The sequence below is a fragment of the Cervus elaphus genome, chromosome 32 (genome assembly GCF_910594005.1).
Source record: "Cervus elaphus chromosome 32, mCerEla1.1, whole genome shotgun sequence".
Classification (NCBI taxonomy): Eukaryota; Metazoa; Chordata; class Mammalia; order Artiodactyla; family Cervidae; genus Cervus; species Cervus elaphus.
This window is the reverse complement of record NC_057846.1, coordinates 33,589,123-33,605,293: the sequence shown is the minus strand read 5'-3', so window position 1 is coordinate 33,605,293 and position 16,171 is coordinate 33,589,123. Positions and strand designations below refer to the sequence as shown.

Sequence of the window (16,171 nt, the reverse complement as noted above, 5' to 3'; positions counted from 1 at the left end):
CGCGGTGGAGGTTTCAGTTCTGCGTGAGCCGGCTCCAGCCAGGCGGCGGTCTTTGGCCGCAAACTGATTGTTAGTGCAGTGAAAGGATCGGCAGACTCGGATTTAAAACAGCCCTTAAGTCAGATCCAACGTAAGTCATTGTGACTTCATTAAGCCCCACTGTTCATTCTCAGTTAAGTTCCTTAAGGATCCTCCTGCTAAACCTGGGCCCCTTTCCCTTTCAATATAAGCTGGTTCCCACCCCCCACCCCCCACCCCCCACCGTAAATTAAGTACCCTCTACCTGATTTCTTTCTAAGGTTAATCTCTAATTCTGTCCTTCTTGCCAAGCTTCACACCTGATTATTCGAATGCCTACTTGACCTGAATGCTGCGAGGTCTTATGAAACCTAAAATGTCCAGAACAGAGCTTTGGTGGCACAGTGGTAAAGAATCTGCCTGCAATGCGAGAGACCTGGGTTCGATCCCTGGGTTGGGAAGATCCCCTAGAGAAGGGAAAGGCTAGCCACTCCAATATTCTGGCCTGGAGAATTCGATGGACTGTGTAGTCCGTGGGGTCACAAAGAGTAGGACACGACTGAGCGACTTTCACCTCTGCTGCTCCTATCTCTCTTTCTTACAGTTTGCATCATTTACTATCTCTAAATCTCCCTGTGTAGTCTGCACCTTCTACCCTTGACCTCTAAAATCACATTTCCATCCAGGCTATTCTTCTGTAGTTAAAAATCATCCCTTTAAAAACCAAATTCAGCTGTTTTTTTTACTTCTTATTCCTTTTAAAATCCAAACTCATTTCCATTACCTATCTCTGGGCTTGATCCAGCCCCTGCCCACTTCTCTCTTCTTTAATTTCATGTTCCTCTTCCTCTTCTTTGAAACGGAGCAGGACCCTATGAGCCTTCCCCCATGTCCTCTGCCTGCCTTTTGTCTGTTGAAATCTCAGTCAAAACTTATTAGTTTAATCAGAGAAATGAGAAAATGTGGAAACAAAGGATAGCAGTCAAAGGAGACCAAATACTAATGATGTACTCATTAAGCATAGTCAGGGATATTTAGTTCCTTCTCAAGGGCTATGGGGAGAAGGCAATGGCACCCTACTCCAGCACTCTTCCCTGGAAAATCCCATGGACGGAGGAGCCTGGTAGGCTGCAGTCCATGGGGTCGTGAAGAGTTGGACCTGACTGAGCAACTTCACTTTCACTTTTCACTTTTATGCATTGGAGAAGGAAATGGCAACCCACTCCAGTGTTCTTGCCTGGAGAATCCCAAGGATGGGGTCACACAGAGCCGGACACGACTGAAGTGACTTAGCAGCAGCAGCAAGGGTTGTGGATGATATTCTGAGCCATATGCTGTGAGCTGTCTTACAGACACTGAAACCCCCACCAGGTGGAAGATGCTAACTACATGATGACCAGACTGTAGCCGTGACATAAGCTGCCACAGTTTAAAGAACTGGCCTCAAAGAAATGGAAACAAACTGACCCTGGAACTGAAGATTCAGTTCAGTTCAGTTCAGTCGCTCAGTCATGTCCGACTCTTTGCGACCCCATGTACCGCAGCATGCCAGGCCTCCCTGTCCATCACCAACTTCCGGAGTCCACCCAAACCCATGTCCATTGAGTCGGTGATGCCATCCAACCGTCTCATCCTCTGTCATCCCCTTCTCCTGCCCTCAATCTTTCCCAGCATCAGGGTCTTTTCAAATGAGTCAGCTCTTCACATCAGGTGGCCAAAGTATTGGAGTTTCAGCTTCAACATCAGTCCTTCCAATGAATACCCAGGACTGACCTCCTTTAGGATGGACTGGTTGGATCTCCTTGCAGTCCAAGGGTCTCTCAAGAGTCTTCTCCAACACTACAGTTCAAAAGCATCAATTCTTCAGCGCTCAGCTTTCCTTATAGTCCAACTCTCACATCCATACATGACCACTGGAAAAACCATAGTCTTGACTAGACAGACCTTTGTTGGCAAAGTAATGTTTCTGCTTTTTAATATGCTGTCTAGGTTGGTCATAACTTTTCTTCCAAGGAGTAAGCGTCTTTTAATTTCATGGCTGTAATCACCATCTGCAGTGATTTTGGAGCCCAGAAAAATATAGTCAGCCACTGTTTACACTATTTCCCCATCTATTTGCCATGAAGTGATGGGACCGGATGCCATGCTCTTAGCTTTCTGAATGTTGAGCATTAAGCCAACTTTTTCACTCTCCTCTTTCACTTTCATCAAGAGGCTCTTTAGTTCTTCTTCACTTTCTGCCATAAGGGTGGTGTCATATCTGAGGTTATTGCTAGTGAAGATTAACTGTATTTAAAACAATCAAGATGAAGCTGGTCAGACCACCAGTGACCAACTTGAAGATGATCGTCAGAGTGGACTGTGCTGTTTCTGCATGTAGCCCCCTCCCTCAGTCTATAAACGTTCTTGCCCTCCTGGTTGTCAGTGGAGCGGGGAGTCCACCTTTGGACAGACATCTGTCCCCCCACCCCCACCCTTGTTGCCAGCATCCGAAATAAAGCAGACTTTTCTTTCCACCAGCCTGGTCTGTTTACTGGCTTTTGAGTGGTGAGGACCCGGACCCCAACTCTCAGTAATATAATCACACTTTGATTCTCCAAGAAGCCAGGTTGAATTCAGACCCAAACCGCTTCCACCCGCCCTCTACTCCCACCCCTCTTCTGACTGTTTAAGTCTCATGTTCAGTGTATCAGTCAGGGTTTAACCACAGAAACAAAAGCATTAGGAGATAATATAAGAAGAGGCTTATTGCAGGAAGTGGTTAACGTGATCGCGGGGGTTGGTTAGGCAGGTAAGAAACCTACAGGGCACATTGCAACACTCACACATGGATCGCAGCCACTGTCTACGGGTAGAATTTCTTCAGGGAAGCTCCAGCTCTGCCCCAAGGCCTTTTAACTGATGCGGGACCTTAGTTCCCTGACCAGGGATTGAACCCATGCCCCCTGGAGTTGAAGTGCAGAATCCTAACCCTTGGACCACCAGGGAATTCCCACTTTGGCCCTACTCTTTACTCAATACTGGCCACAATACCTGACACATAGTTGATACTTGAAAAAACAAAACAAAACTTGAATAAATATATGGATGAATTTAGAACATCCTGTTGTCTCCAAGCAGGTAAACACCGATTCACTTTTAAGCAATGTCTAAATTAATTTAAAAGACTTCCATGGCAAGAGTAACAGCCAGGGTTCTCCAGAGAAACAGAAGCGGTGGACAATAATATACATACACACACACATTAATTTTAAGGTATTGACTTACTTGATCATGTAGAAGTAGACCCCCAGGCTGGAAACTCAGGGAAAAGTTGATATTGCAATCTCATACCCAAAACCTAAATGTGGGAAATTCAAGCAGGGTTTCTTTGAGGCAGGATTTCTTTCTGGGGGGAGAGCCTCAGTCTCTGCTCTTCAGACCTTCAACTGATTGGATGAGGCCCACCCACATTTTGGATGGTGATTTGTTTTACTCAAAGTCTATTGATTTAAATGTTAATAGCACCTTAAAAATACCTTCGCTGCAATATTTAAACTGGTTTGACCAAAGAGCTGGGCAGCAAAGCCTGAGCTGATGCAAAATTAATTGCAAGAGCATGCTTATAAGAAGGACCGTTTTATCAACATTAGGTACAGTGTCTAGGGCCTATAAGCTTTTTGAGAAATCTACAAATTGTTGAGACCTGAAAGTAAAAATGTGCTGATTCCAAAATTCAAGAAGAAAAGTACAAGTAGGTATTCATAAATACTTAATTCAATGACAAAAAGCATAACTTTTCCCTATCCAAATAAGTGCAGCTCAATTCTTCTGAACCTAGCAACTATATTCAATGGGGGTTGTGGTTGCATTTTAATATGTTTAATATGATGTGAGCTTATTCATTGCTTAGGGAGCCCTTTTCTCCCATTAATTGCTCTAGTGTTTGTCTAGGGTCTTGTGCCATCTGTGGCCTGGAAAAAACTGTTTGGGAACATCCTTCCCGAGCCAATTTAAGCATTCCCCCTTCTCTACTTCCCTTGCATTTGAAAAATTCCTTATCTCTGTAGATGATTGCTTCTTTATTTATTCACTGCAGTATGCCAGTTCTTTAATGAAAGTATTTGTTGCCCTTTCCTTCTTCCTAGTCAATTCAGAGCTACTGGAGGGCAGGAGCCATATCGTATTCATCGTTCTACCCCCAGCACTTGGCACAGGTCTGTCATAAATTGGCAGCCTAATGGGGCTCATTTTTATTAATCAGTTGGTTTACCTTCAACTATATCCAACCAACCAGTTTATCCTCCATGCTTTTCTATACGATATCTAATCTTCATAACAATTCTCTTGAAGACAACAGAACAATTTTGCTGAATAACTGGCATTATTGTATCTAATTTTAAGATGAAAGCTTTCAGTTTCAGAGAGATAAAGTGATTTGCTCGGAGTTCCCCAGCTAACAGGAGGCTTCCTTTCATGCTTTCTCTTCTGTGAAGAGCTGTAGCTCACTAACAGGTGGTCCTTGCCTTTAAGATTTTTTTTCTCCTTAAGATGATGTTATATCAGGTTATACTTCTCTGTCTCTTATCTAAGGCTGCTTCCTCCTGCATGTACCTTCGGAGATGAAAAATGGCTGGTCAGGGACGTAGTGGTAATGCTCTGGGCTCAGGAGATGGACCTCAATTCGCCACAAGGCTTCTTGTTCTTGTCTTGCTTCTAGGCAGTGTCTCTTGGATTGCTTGTCCACACCCTAAAGAAAAGCTTCTCTTTAAATATTCCTTTCCACATTTTTTCTTCCTTAAAACCTTTGGAATTTTAACAAGCACTTATTGAGCACATCATACTGTTCTATGTGCAGGGAATACAGCAATAAACAAAACAGATTTCCTCCCCTGTAGAGCTCGCAGGGAGACGGGCAATAAACTAATCCAGAAATAGATATACAAGGGGTGGTGACCAGTACTATAAAAAAGAATAGAGCATAAGGAAATAGTATAAGGAGCCCAGGGAGGAAATGGTTGGGAGAGCCTTCCTAGTCTTTGAGAAACTGCCTCCCTTTCTCACAGCGCATGTTCTTGCTCTCCCTTCCTAATCCAGTGAGTTAACTGTCCTCAATGGGAAAATGAGATTTTTCATTTACTTAGTGAAAAGAATATGACAGTCAGATGACTGGAAAGGCAAATACTGCAGTATATAAACAAAACCAGAACTTCTGAAAGCAATGCTTTTGTACATGTCCTTGTTAAGTAATATAACACCAAATGCGTTTTGGTTTCTATAGTGAGTCCCCTTTATCAGAAAGCCACCTTTTTATACCGCTTATCTCCAGTGCTTTTGTTTGCCTTTTGCTCACCGTTCCTAAACCATATAAAAAGATCAAAGAGAACCTGGTTGAGACTTCTCTTTCAGGAAAGCATCAGTTAAGGCCTCTAGGAAGGACAGCATCTTTTGTTCCAGTTTATGATGGATTGGCTCCAGCTGTTCTTCCGTGATCCTGTGTCACTTTATCAAGGAGCTGCTTTTCCTTTTGCACTTCTGTTTAATTATCTCTGCATTATGGATTCATTTTCCACTCAGGCCAGGTAGGTTTGATGGCTAATTTTGCTCTTATGTCTAGGTTGGAGTACACATGTGAATATTAAATATTAAATACTGGTTGTTTTTAAGTTATCATCACTGCCACTGATTATTGATTGCTTAATTATGCATATGTCTAATAGAGTGAATCAGAATTGGAAATTGACATCATGTCTGCACTGACTCAGCTAAGTTTGATAAATTCACATTAAAAGGGAAAAGGGTGAAAATAAACCAGGGAGAGATGAATGTTGGGGTGATATAGACTTCCCCAAATGGATGCATCTATAAATCAACCATCGGAGAAGGCAATGGCAACCCACTCCAGTACTCTTGCCTGGAAAATCCCATGGATGGAGGAGCTTAGTAGACTGCAGTCCATGGGGTCGCACAGAGTCGACACGACTGAATTGACTTAGCAGCAGCAGCAGCATAAATCAACCATGCACTGCAGATGTTCTTGAACAGTCTTAGTTTCATGGAATTCTCTCATTTTCAATAAAATTAAATTTTATTAAATATGATTTTTTAAGTGCCTTTGTATGATTTCCCAGAGAAATGAAGTTAAGTCAAAACCAATTTTCTTAGATTAGTTTTCTCTCAACCTGGGATCTAGTGATTATTGTCACTAGAGATTTGTTGGTCTTCTCTGATAGCTCAGTTGGTAAACAATCTGCTTGCAAAGCAGCAGACCCTAGTTCAATTCACGGGTCGGGAAGATCCACTGGAAAAGGGATAGGCTACCCACTCCACTGTTCTTCAGCTTCCCTCATGGCTCAGCTGGTTAAGAATCCGACTGCAACAAGGGAGACCTGTGTTCGATCCCTGGGTTGGGAAGATCCCCTGGAGAAGGGAAAGGCTACCGACTCCAGTATTCTGGCCTGGAGAATTCCATGGACTGTATAGTTCATGGGGTCGAAAAGAGTCAGACATGACTGAGTCACTTTCACATCAGAGATTTGATAATGATTAAAATGATGTTTTATAACCAATCAACTCGATACATTAAGTCCCTATTTTATAAAAAAGTTTTATGGTATATCCTTTTGCAAAGTTAAAGTCCATTGCCAAATTTCTACCTCCTAATAATTCACTTATTTCTGAAATTTGGATCTTTACATATTGGGAGTTCTTATGTAAAATCTGGCTATATCTAATGATCAGGATGGCTGAGTTTGATTAAACTATGGTAGACTATTACATGTACACAGCTAGTTGGTGACTCTTTACCTTTATTTCAGAGATGAAGGAAGCAGTTGTAAAAAAAAAAAAGTTTCCTATTGAGGAAGAAACACAAACAATAAAGCAACATGAATGCAAGAATAAGAGTTAATTCCCACAGGTTAAGATTTCTGGCTTTGGAGTCAGCCTGATGAGTCATGGGCCCTCTCTTCCTGAGTGTCCTTGTATATGTGAATAGACTTGGCCTTTATCTGTAAAATGGAAATAACAACAATAATAATAATAATCCTCATGGGATTATTTTAAGGATTAAATAAAGATATTTCTTATAAATGGATTATTGGCCCAATGCCCAGAATAAAATAAGCACTCAAAAAATCCTGCATCTTGCATTGTACACGTGTAGAAAATTGTTTTCTTTCTTTAAATTATTTTTTAATTGGAGTGTAACTGCTTTACCGTGCTGTCTTTATTTCTTCATGAATCAACTGTAAGTATACACATATCCCCTTCCTTTTGGACCTCCCTCCCTTCCCCAAGCCCCACCGTCCCATCCCCTCCAGGTCATCACAGAGCATTGAGGTGAACTCCCTGTGCTATTCAGCAGATTCCCACTAGCTGCCCATTTTCCACGTGGTGGTGTAAACATGTCAGGGTTACTCTCAGTTCACCCCACCCTCCCCACCCGGCTCTGTGTCTGCAAGTCTGTTCGCTATGCCTGAGTCTCTAGTCCTACCCTGCAAATGAGTTCATCAGTACCATTTTTCTAGACTCCGTGTGCACGTGTTAATAAACAATATCTGTTTTTCTTTTTCTGACTTAACAGTGCTTTCACATCCCCAGGGCAATTGCTTCAGGTTTCACTTGTGAATAAGTGTTTTCCCTTATTTTTTGATGGCCAGATGGCAAAGGCTTGAGCCACAGTGTTCAAAGGGTCAGGCTGGGGGAGGAGGCACCCCACATATAGACTCACATAGGTTCAGGAAGGGCCAGGGCCTGTGGAATGGAGCCTCTCACACTGAGGAGCCTACATCTCCCTCAAGAAAGGAAGACGTCTTTGCAAAGGCATGTCTGTCACAAGCACATGAGCCGAGGAGCCTCGATCCACACCCTGGGGCATGTTCATTCATTTTTCCTGTCCCTGACTACTCGGTCCCTGTTTCAGATGGTTTCTTCTGAACTTTTTGTTCAGATTTATTAACTTGGCACCAATGAAAAGGAAAAACCAAACAAACCTCCATATACTGTGGAAAGAAGAGCTGAGTTTTCATTAATGTGGAATCTCCAGGGCCTCTGCCGGTCCTTGAGTCATCCACTGGCTTCCGAGGGAGGCAAGCTCCCAAACCATCGATGTTGATGTGGGTATTTACAACATTATAAAAAGTGCTAAGTCATGAGACCTTGAAGTACAGCAGGGTGGATTAAGGGTAGACATAATGACAAGAATCACATGATATCACCTACCCGTGGAATCTAAAAGAATGATACAAAGGAAGTTATTTACACAACAGAAAAACTCACAGTCACAGAAAATAAACTTGCGATTACTGAAGGGGATAGCTGGGGGCGGGGGAGGAGAGATGAATTAGAAGTTTAGAAGTGACATATACACACTACTATATACAAAACAGATACGCAACAAGGACCTACTCTATACCACAGGGAACTGTATTCAGTATCTTGTAACAACCTATAATGGAAAAAATCTGAAAAAGGATATATGTGTGTGCAAACTGAATCACTTTGCTATACACCTGAAACATTGAAAGTCAACTCTACTTCAAGAAATTAAAAAACAAAACTTAACAAAATATTGTACGGATGGTGGCAGCTTTACTCGAATAAGGATATACTGTGTGATTTTATTCGTGTGAATTTGGAGAGTAGGCTAAACTGTGTACACAGATGACAAAAATTCCTAAATGATACACAAAGACTTTGTCATTGAATTTTCAAACATTTATTAGAGAGAGGCATTGGACTTCCCTGGCAGTCCAGTGATTAATGCTCCCAATACAGGGTGAATGGGTTCAATCCCTGGTTGGAGAACTAAGATCCCACATGTCATGTGGCAAATAATAATAATAAATTTTAAAAAGGAGACATTGAGCCTACCCCTCCCCTCAACCTTCCCTCTGAAGGCCAGGGCGGTGTGACTATGTCAAAGGGAAGAGACCCATCTGGCTGAGATGACATCTGGAGCCCTCCTAGCTCCTCAAGCCTGGATTCCCAGAGCTTTATGGTCAGGCAGCAAGCACAGGGCTGCGTGTGGCCCTACCGGGAAGCACTGCAGACCTGTCCCCACAGGACTGCTGGGGACAAGTGTCCTCACTGCTATGGTGGACATCAAAGAGGGGTGCCCAGGCAGGAATCATGATTTGCCTCCCGAGGAAGTAATTCACAAATCCACTCTGCCTCTGTCTCCCGTGTTTCTCTCCTACACCACTGTGACTTCTTTAGGGGGAAGTGGGGTCCACCTCCATAGGGCTTCCCAGGTGGTTGCCATGGGGACTGACTCCTCTGCGCACTGCTTGAAGGCGGTCTCAAAGCCAGGCTGTCCTCTGTGTTCCAGGTACCTGTTCCTCCTGGTGGGAGGCGGCGCCCTGGCCGTGGCTGCTATGGGTGCCTTTGCTGCACTGGTCTTCATCCCCGCCCTGGGCACGGTGGTCCTCATCCACTCGCTTGGCCCCCGGGACGTCCACAGGCCGACTTTCCTCTTTCAGATGACCTGGCAGACGCTGTGCCACCTGGGTCTGCACTATACGGAGTATTATCTGCAAGAAGCTCCTTCTACAAGGTAAAGCAGCCCGTTCCTGCACTGGTACCGAGCCCGCCAGGGTTTGCTTCCACCCAGATGGTGGAGAGGACCTGGGCGTTGAGTTTGAATCCGAATTCTTCCACATCTCAGCAGTGTGATCTCGAGTGAATCAGTCAACCTCTCTCAGCCTTCATGTCTTTTTCTGAAATAAAGGATGTGTGTGTGTGTGTGTGTGTGTGTGTGTGTTGGGAGATAACAACACCTATCTTGCAAGCTTCTTAGGTTAGAGGTAATGAATATACAGTAAGTCCGCTACCCATGAACGAGTTCTACTCCAAGAGCGTGTTTGTAAGTCCAATTTGTTCATAAGTCCAACCAAGTTAGGTACCCAACTAATACAATCAGCTATATATACTGTAATAGGTTTATTGTCACGCAAACAATACATAAAAACCAAAATATACAAAAAAATAAAGCAAACATTTTTAATATTACGGTACAGTCCCTTGAAAAGTACAGTCTGACAGCCAGCACACAGGGCCTGACCCTGAGCAAACAGGCAAGTGGAGTTACTGCCAGGAGGAGGGAGAGGAGGTGGGAGATGATAGAGCTGAAGGATCGTCGGCAACAGGAGATGGAGGGCAAGCCGCAATTTCACTCACACCTGATGTTAATGGCATGTGTGTCCGCATCTTTGAAAGTTCGCAACTTAAAGGTTCATAGGCAGGGGATTTACTGTATAAACTTATTCTAGTATGAGGTATCCCTCATAGCTCAGTTGGTAAAAGAACATGCCTGCAATGCAGGAGACCCGGGTTTGATTCCTGGGTCAGGAAGATCCCCTGGGGAAGGAAATGGCAACCCACTCCAGTATTCTTGCCTAGAGAATCCCATGGACTGTAGCCTGGGGTGAAAAGAGCCAGACACGGCTTAGCGACTAAACCACCACCATTCTAGTACAGAACTATATAGCTGATTCTGTTAGTTGAGTACCTAGGCTAACTCTGTTGGACTTATCGAACAAATTGGACTCACAAATGCTCTCTCTGAACAGAACTTGTTCGTATGTAGCTGACTTACTGTAAGTGTAAATGTATGACTAACATCCTAGTCACTACCACGTGCTTCCCACGTAGCACAGTGCCTGGCACCAGCTGTAAATGTCATTGTGCCCGAGAAAGAGGGTGAATCAGGAGTCCCAGTCCCCCGGCCTGCAGGTGACTAAGCAGAGGACACACACCTCAGCGTAGGTGGTTTAGACACACGGCTGGCAGCCTCCCTGCTGTTTTTCGGTAAGACAGGGACGGTCCAAACTGACTGTCAGCCTCTGCTGCATTTTCACACACCTGCTCCGCAAGAGTTTTACTTTCACTGAGACACGACTCTTCCATCCCCTAGAAGAAGAGAAGTCACCCAATCCAGGAAAGAAAATCAGGTGCCAAGTGAGGTCTAGGGGCATGTTTTCCTGATCCAATGAGGTCAGCAGGATTAGAGGGAAGCAGGCGCCTCTGCCATCCTGAGGGCTGTTGCTCCTGGCTCCATGGTCTCGGGGTGAACTGGAGTGGTGACCTATTGAGGGGAGGGTCACGTCTCTGATTCTAGCTGCCGTTGGTTCCTGTACTCTGCCATCCCTCTACACCCAGGATCCTTTTCTTTATTCTATTTTCACCAAAGGCTCCAGAGCTTGCTTCTCTGAGGAGAAGGCCGGATGGCAGGCGGGTAGGGAGTGGGGAGTCCTGACTGGGATGTGGTGACTTAGGGCTTCAGGAGGAAGCCAGGACCTGGGGGGCTGGAGGAGCAAGTGGAGCAGGATCTGGCTGGATGGGAAGGAGGCCGGGCCAGAGCTGAAGTGGGAAGATGCGTTCGTATGCTCTGGGCCTCACACAGAGGGCTGCGGACAGGTGGCTTCAACAACAGACGTTTATTTCCTCTGGAGGCTGAAGTCCAAGGTCAAGGTGTTGGCAGGTTCGGCTTCTCCTGAGGCCTCTCTCCTTGGCTGGTAGAGGCTTCTCCCTGGGCTTTCCCATGGTCTTCCCTCTCAGCGTGTCTGTGTCCTGATCTCTTTTTCTAAGGAGACCAGTCACCTTGGACTTGGGCCCACCCTCACGACCTCATCTGACCTTAATTACCTCCTTGAAGACCCTAGCTCCGAATACACACATCCTAGGGACTTCCCTGGTGGTCCAGTGGTTAAGACTCTGTGCTCCCAATGCAGGGGACGCGGGTTCCACGCCTGGTTGGGGAACTAATATCCCACGTGCCACGCGGTGCAGCCAAAACCATACCAAAACCAAAACGAATAAACAAATTGAAAAAAAAAACCCACATTCTGAGGTGCTGGAGGTTAAGACTTCAACGTACAAATTGAGGGTGGGGGGGACACATTCAGCTCTTAACAGAAGGTGACTGAACAGGGGTTAGTGACATTCAGTGGCTGGTTTGCTTACTGTTTGATAAGTCAAGTAAGGAGGTCAGCTGTCCTTCAGTTCTCAGACACAGAAACAGCATTGGTTGGGAAACAGAACCATTTTCTCCCCTACAGGACAGCAATCCTGATTGTCGAGTGTGACACTGTAATTGTCATTAATTTTCTCCACGATAATCTTGCCAGCAGGATCTTCTCTACTGTGAGGGTGAAGCAGCAAGAGCTCAGGTGGCTGGTTAGGAACACGCCTCGAATTGCTAATGACTTAGCACACACCCTGAACCTCTAGCATGACTCACTCTTCCTCAGCTCAGATCCCAAAGCCTGCAGAATCTTTCGTTTAAAAAATTTTTTTAATTGGAGGATAACTGCTTTACAATGTTGTGTTGATTTCTGCCATACAACAACTCAAACCAGTCAAAACTCTATATATGAAAAGTGAAAGTATTAGTTGTTCAGCCGTGTCTGACTGTTTGCAACCCCATGGACTGCAGCCCATGAGGCTCCTCTGTCCATGGGATTCTCCATATACATCCTACCTCTTGAGACTCCCTCCCACCCACACCCCCCTAACCTACTCCTCTAGGTCGTCACAGAGCACCAGGCTGAGCTCCCTGTGTTACACAGAGCTTCCCACTAGCGATTCTTTTCACACGTGGTAGTGTATATATGTCAATGCTATTCTCTCAATTGATCCCACCTTCTCCTTCCCCCACTGCGTCCACAGACCATCCTCTACATCTGTGTCTCTGTTCCTGCCCTGCAAATAGGTTCATCGGTACCATTTTTCTATATTTCATATACATGCATCAATATATCACATTTATTTTTCTCTTTCTGACTCACTTCACTCTGCATAACAAAGCCTGCAGAATCTTACAGTCCAGATCTTCAGCTTCCGAGAGTCTCTTCATTTCTAAGGTTCTGTTTCTTCTGCGGCAAATTTCTCCCTGATCCTGATCTTCATAAGCCACTCTTAGAGATAATATATTCAATATTTCCCCCATAATATTCCTTGTTTTTCTTTTATTTGCCTCTCTAAGGATTCATCTCTCCATTTACCTTTCCATCCTGCTCAGAGGATCCTGTGGCTCTGAATTAAGCCAAGAGTCTTTGAGGGCAGCACTGCAGACTATTAGATTGGTCTTACGTGCTTTTTAAAAATTAAAAAAAAAAAAAGTTTGGTCACCCCTCCCCCCATGGCATGTGGGATCTTAGTTTCCTGAAGAGGGATTGAACCCATGCCCCCTGCATTGGAAGGTGGAGTCTTAACCTCTGGATATCCAGGAGAGTCTCAGATTGGTCTCAATTGTCTAGAGCCACCCATTTCCCCGGGGGGAAGAGGCTAAAATAAACTATGGAATGTTTTACTTAAAAAAAATAAAAAATTATCTCTTTCAGGTTCTGCATCACTCTCTCTTCCCTCATGCTCTTGACCCAGAGGGTCACATCCCTGTCTCTGGACATTCGTGAGGGGAAGGTGGTAGCACCATCAGGACGCGCCGGTAACAAGAATTCTTTGTCTGAGCGTCTGCGGGCGGCTCTTCCCTATCTCAGCTACTTGCTCTTCTTCCCTGCCCTCCTAGGAGGCCCGCTGTGTTCCTTCCAGAGGTTTCAGGCTCGAGTTGAAGGGCCCAGCAGTTCGTGGTCCAGGCACTCTTTCTGGGCTCTGACCTGGCGGGCGCTGCAGATCCTGGGACTGGAGAGTCTGAAGGTGGTCGTCACGCGGGTGGTGGGCGCGGGGGCTGGAGTCGGCGGCTGCGGGCAGCTGCAGTGCGTCTTCGTGCTGTGGTCCACGGCCGGCCTCTTCAAACTCACCTACTACTCCCACTGGCTCCTGGATGACTGCCTCCTCCGCGCGGCCGGCTTTGGATCTGAGTTAGGTCGCAGCCCGGGTGAGGAGGGACTCCTCCCCGATGCGGACATCTGGACGCTGGAAACGACCCACAGGATAGCCCTGTTCGCCAGGAAGTGGAACCAGAGCACGGCTCGGTGGCTCCGACGCCTGGTTTTCCAGCAGCGCAGGACCTGGCCCTTGTTGCAGACGTTCGTCTTCTCGGCCTGGTGGCACGGTCTCCATCCCGGACAGGTGTTCGGTTTCCTCTGCTGGGCTGTCATGGTGGAAGCCGACTACCTGATTCACGCCTTCGCCAGCGTGTTCATCAGCTCCTGGCCCATGCGGCTGCTCTACAGGGCCCTGGCCTGGGCCCACACCCAGCTCATCATCGCCTATATAATGCTGGCGGTGGAGGCCCGGAGCCTCTCCTCTCTCTGGCTGCTGTGGAATTCTTACAGCAGTGTCTTTCCCACCGTGTACTGTATTTTGCTTCTCCTGTTAGCAAAGAGAAGGCATAAATGTAACTGACATCTTTCCCATCCTTCCTCTCATACGCCCATGAAACAGACGTTAGAAAGTACCAGATGGCACTTTGATGGTGCATCTATTTGCACTTTTCCATGATAAAAGTTGTCTTTTTTTTTTTTTTTAAAGTAATGGATGTATATACTTGATGTCTTGACATGGCTGTCTGTGTATCTACTTTAATGATCTATTATTGATGCTGATACTGAGGATCCAGAAAGGAAAAAGACATGATTTCTTCTCTTAGGGGTTACAGTTTATGTGCGGAAACAAAGTTTCGGTTTAATATGATACATAAAAACATAAGGTACTTTAATGTTTATATATGGAATCTAGAAAAATGGTACTGATGAACCTACTGCGGGGCAGCAATAGGGACACAGACATAGAGAATGAACTTTTGGGCACAGAGAGGGAAGGAATGGGTGGGATGGATCAAGAGAGTAGCATTGAAACATATACATCACCATATGTAAACTAGACAGTGTGGGAAGTTGTTGTATAACACAGGGAGCTCAATCCAGTGTTCGGTAACAACCTGAGGGGTGGGGGTGGGGTGGAAGGGAGGCTCAAGAGGAAGCAGTTCAGTTCAGTTCAGTTCAGTCGCTCAGTCGTGTCCGACTTTGCCACCGCATGGACTGCAGCACTCCAGACTTCCCTGTCCATCACAAACTCCCAGAGCTTGCTCAAACTCATGTCCATTGAGTCAGTGATGCCATCCAACCATCTCATCTTCTGTTGTCACCTTCTTCTCCTGCCTTCTATCTTTCCCAGCATTCCGTCTTTTCCAATGAGTCAGTTCTTTGCATCAGGTAGCCAAAGTATTGGAGTTTCAGCTTCAGCATCAGTCCTTCCAATGAACATACCGGATTGATTTCCTTTAGGATGGACTGGTTTGATCTCCTTGCCGTCCAAAGGACTCTCAAGAGTCTTCTCCAGCAACACAATTAAAAGGCATCAATTCTTTGGCACTCAGCTTTCTTTATAGCCCAACTCTCACATCCATACATGATTACTGGAAAAAACCATAGTTTGATTAGATGGACCTTTGTCGGCAAAGTAATGTCTCTGCTTTTAAATATGCTGTCTAGGTTGGTCATAGCTTTTAGCAAGTGTCTTTTAATTTCATGGCTGCAGTCACCATCTGCAGTGATTTTGGAGCCCAAGAAAATAAAGTTTCTCACTGTTTCCATTGTTTCCCTGTCTATTTGCCATGAAGTGATGGGACCGGATGCCTGATCTTCATTTTTTGAATGTTGAATTTTAAGCCAGCTTTTTCACTCTCCTCTTTCACTTTCATCAAGAGGCTCTTTAGTTTCTCTATGCTTTCTGCCATAAGGGTGGTGTCATCTGCATATCTGAGGTTATTTATATTTCTCCCTACAATCTTGATTTCAGCTTGTGCTTTATCAAGTCCAGCAGTTTGCATGATGTACTCTGCATATAAGTTAAATAAGCAGGGTGACAACATACAGCCTTCACATACTCTTTTCTTAATTTGGAACCAGTCTATTGTCCCATGTCTTTCACTTTCATCAGGAGGCTGTTTAGTTCTTCTTCACTTTCTGCCATAAGAGTGGAGTCATCCGCATATCTGAGGTTATACCACTATATGTATACATATAGCTGATTCACTTCGTTGTACAGCAGAAACTAACACAACATTGTAAAGTGATTATTTTCCAATTAAACCTAAATTTTAAAAAATATAAGGTACTGTGAACAAAATGGAAAATGGCATCTACAGATGGTCTCGAACTTACGATGGTTCAGCTTATGACTTTTCAACTTTATAATAGTGCAAAAGCAATACATATTCAGTGGAAATCATCCTTGGAATTTTTATCTTTTCCTGGCTAGTGATTTATGG

At 45.0% G+C, this 16,171-nt stretch overlaps 1 protein-coding gene across 1 annotated transcript; it reads left to right on the top strand.

The window, feature by feature from the left end:
• The first annotated feature begins 28 nt into the window (after positions 1-28).
• Positions 29-14,304, top strand: MBOAT4 (membrane bound O-acyltransferase domain containing 4). Its single transcript, XM_043893679.1, has 4 exons — positions 29-130; positions 5,407-5,579; positions 9,329-9,553; positions 13,341-14,304. Exons 2-4 carry the CDS (start codon positions 5,458-5,460, stop codon positions 14,302-14,304), a joined length of 1,311 nt encoding a protein of 436 aa, XP_043749614.1. The 5' UTR covers positions 29-130; positions 5,407-5,457.
• The last annotated feature ends 1,867 nt before the right edge of the window (positions 14,305-16,171 follow it).

Excerpts from the sequence above, each read along its gene's own strand:
- MBOAT4 (XM_043893679.1), top strand. The coding sequence starts at position 5,458 with ATGATGGATTGGCTCCAGCTGTTCTTCCGTGATCCTGTGTCACTTTAT. Across the intron at positions 5,580-9,328 it reads TCATTTTCCACTCAGGCCAG|GTACCTGTTCCTCCTGGTGG; the intron begins GTAGGTTTGATG and ends TCTGTGTTCCAG. Across the intron at positions 9,554-13,340 it reads CAAGAAGCTCCTTCTACAAG|GTTCTGCATCACTCTCTCTT; the intron begins GTAAAGCAGCCC and ends TATCTCTTTCAG.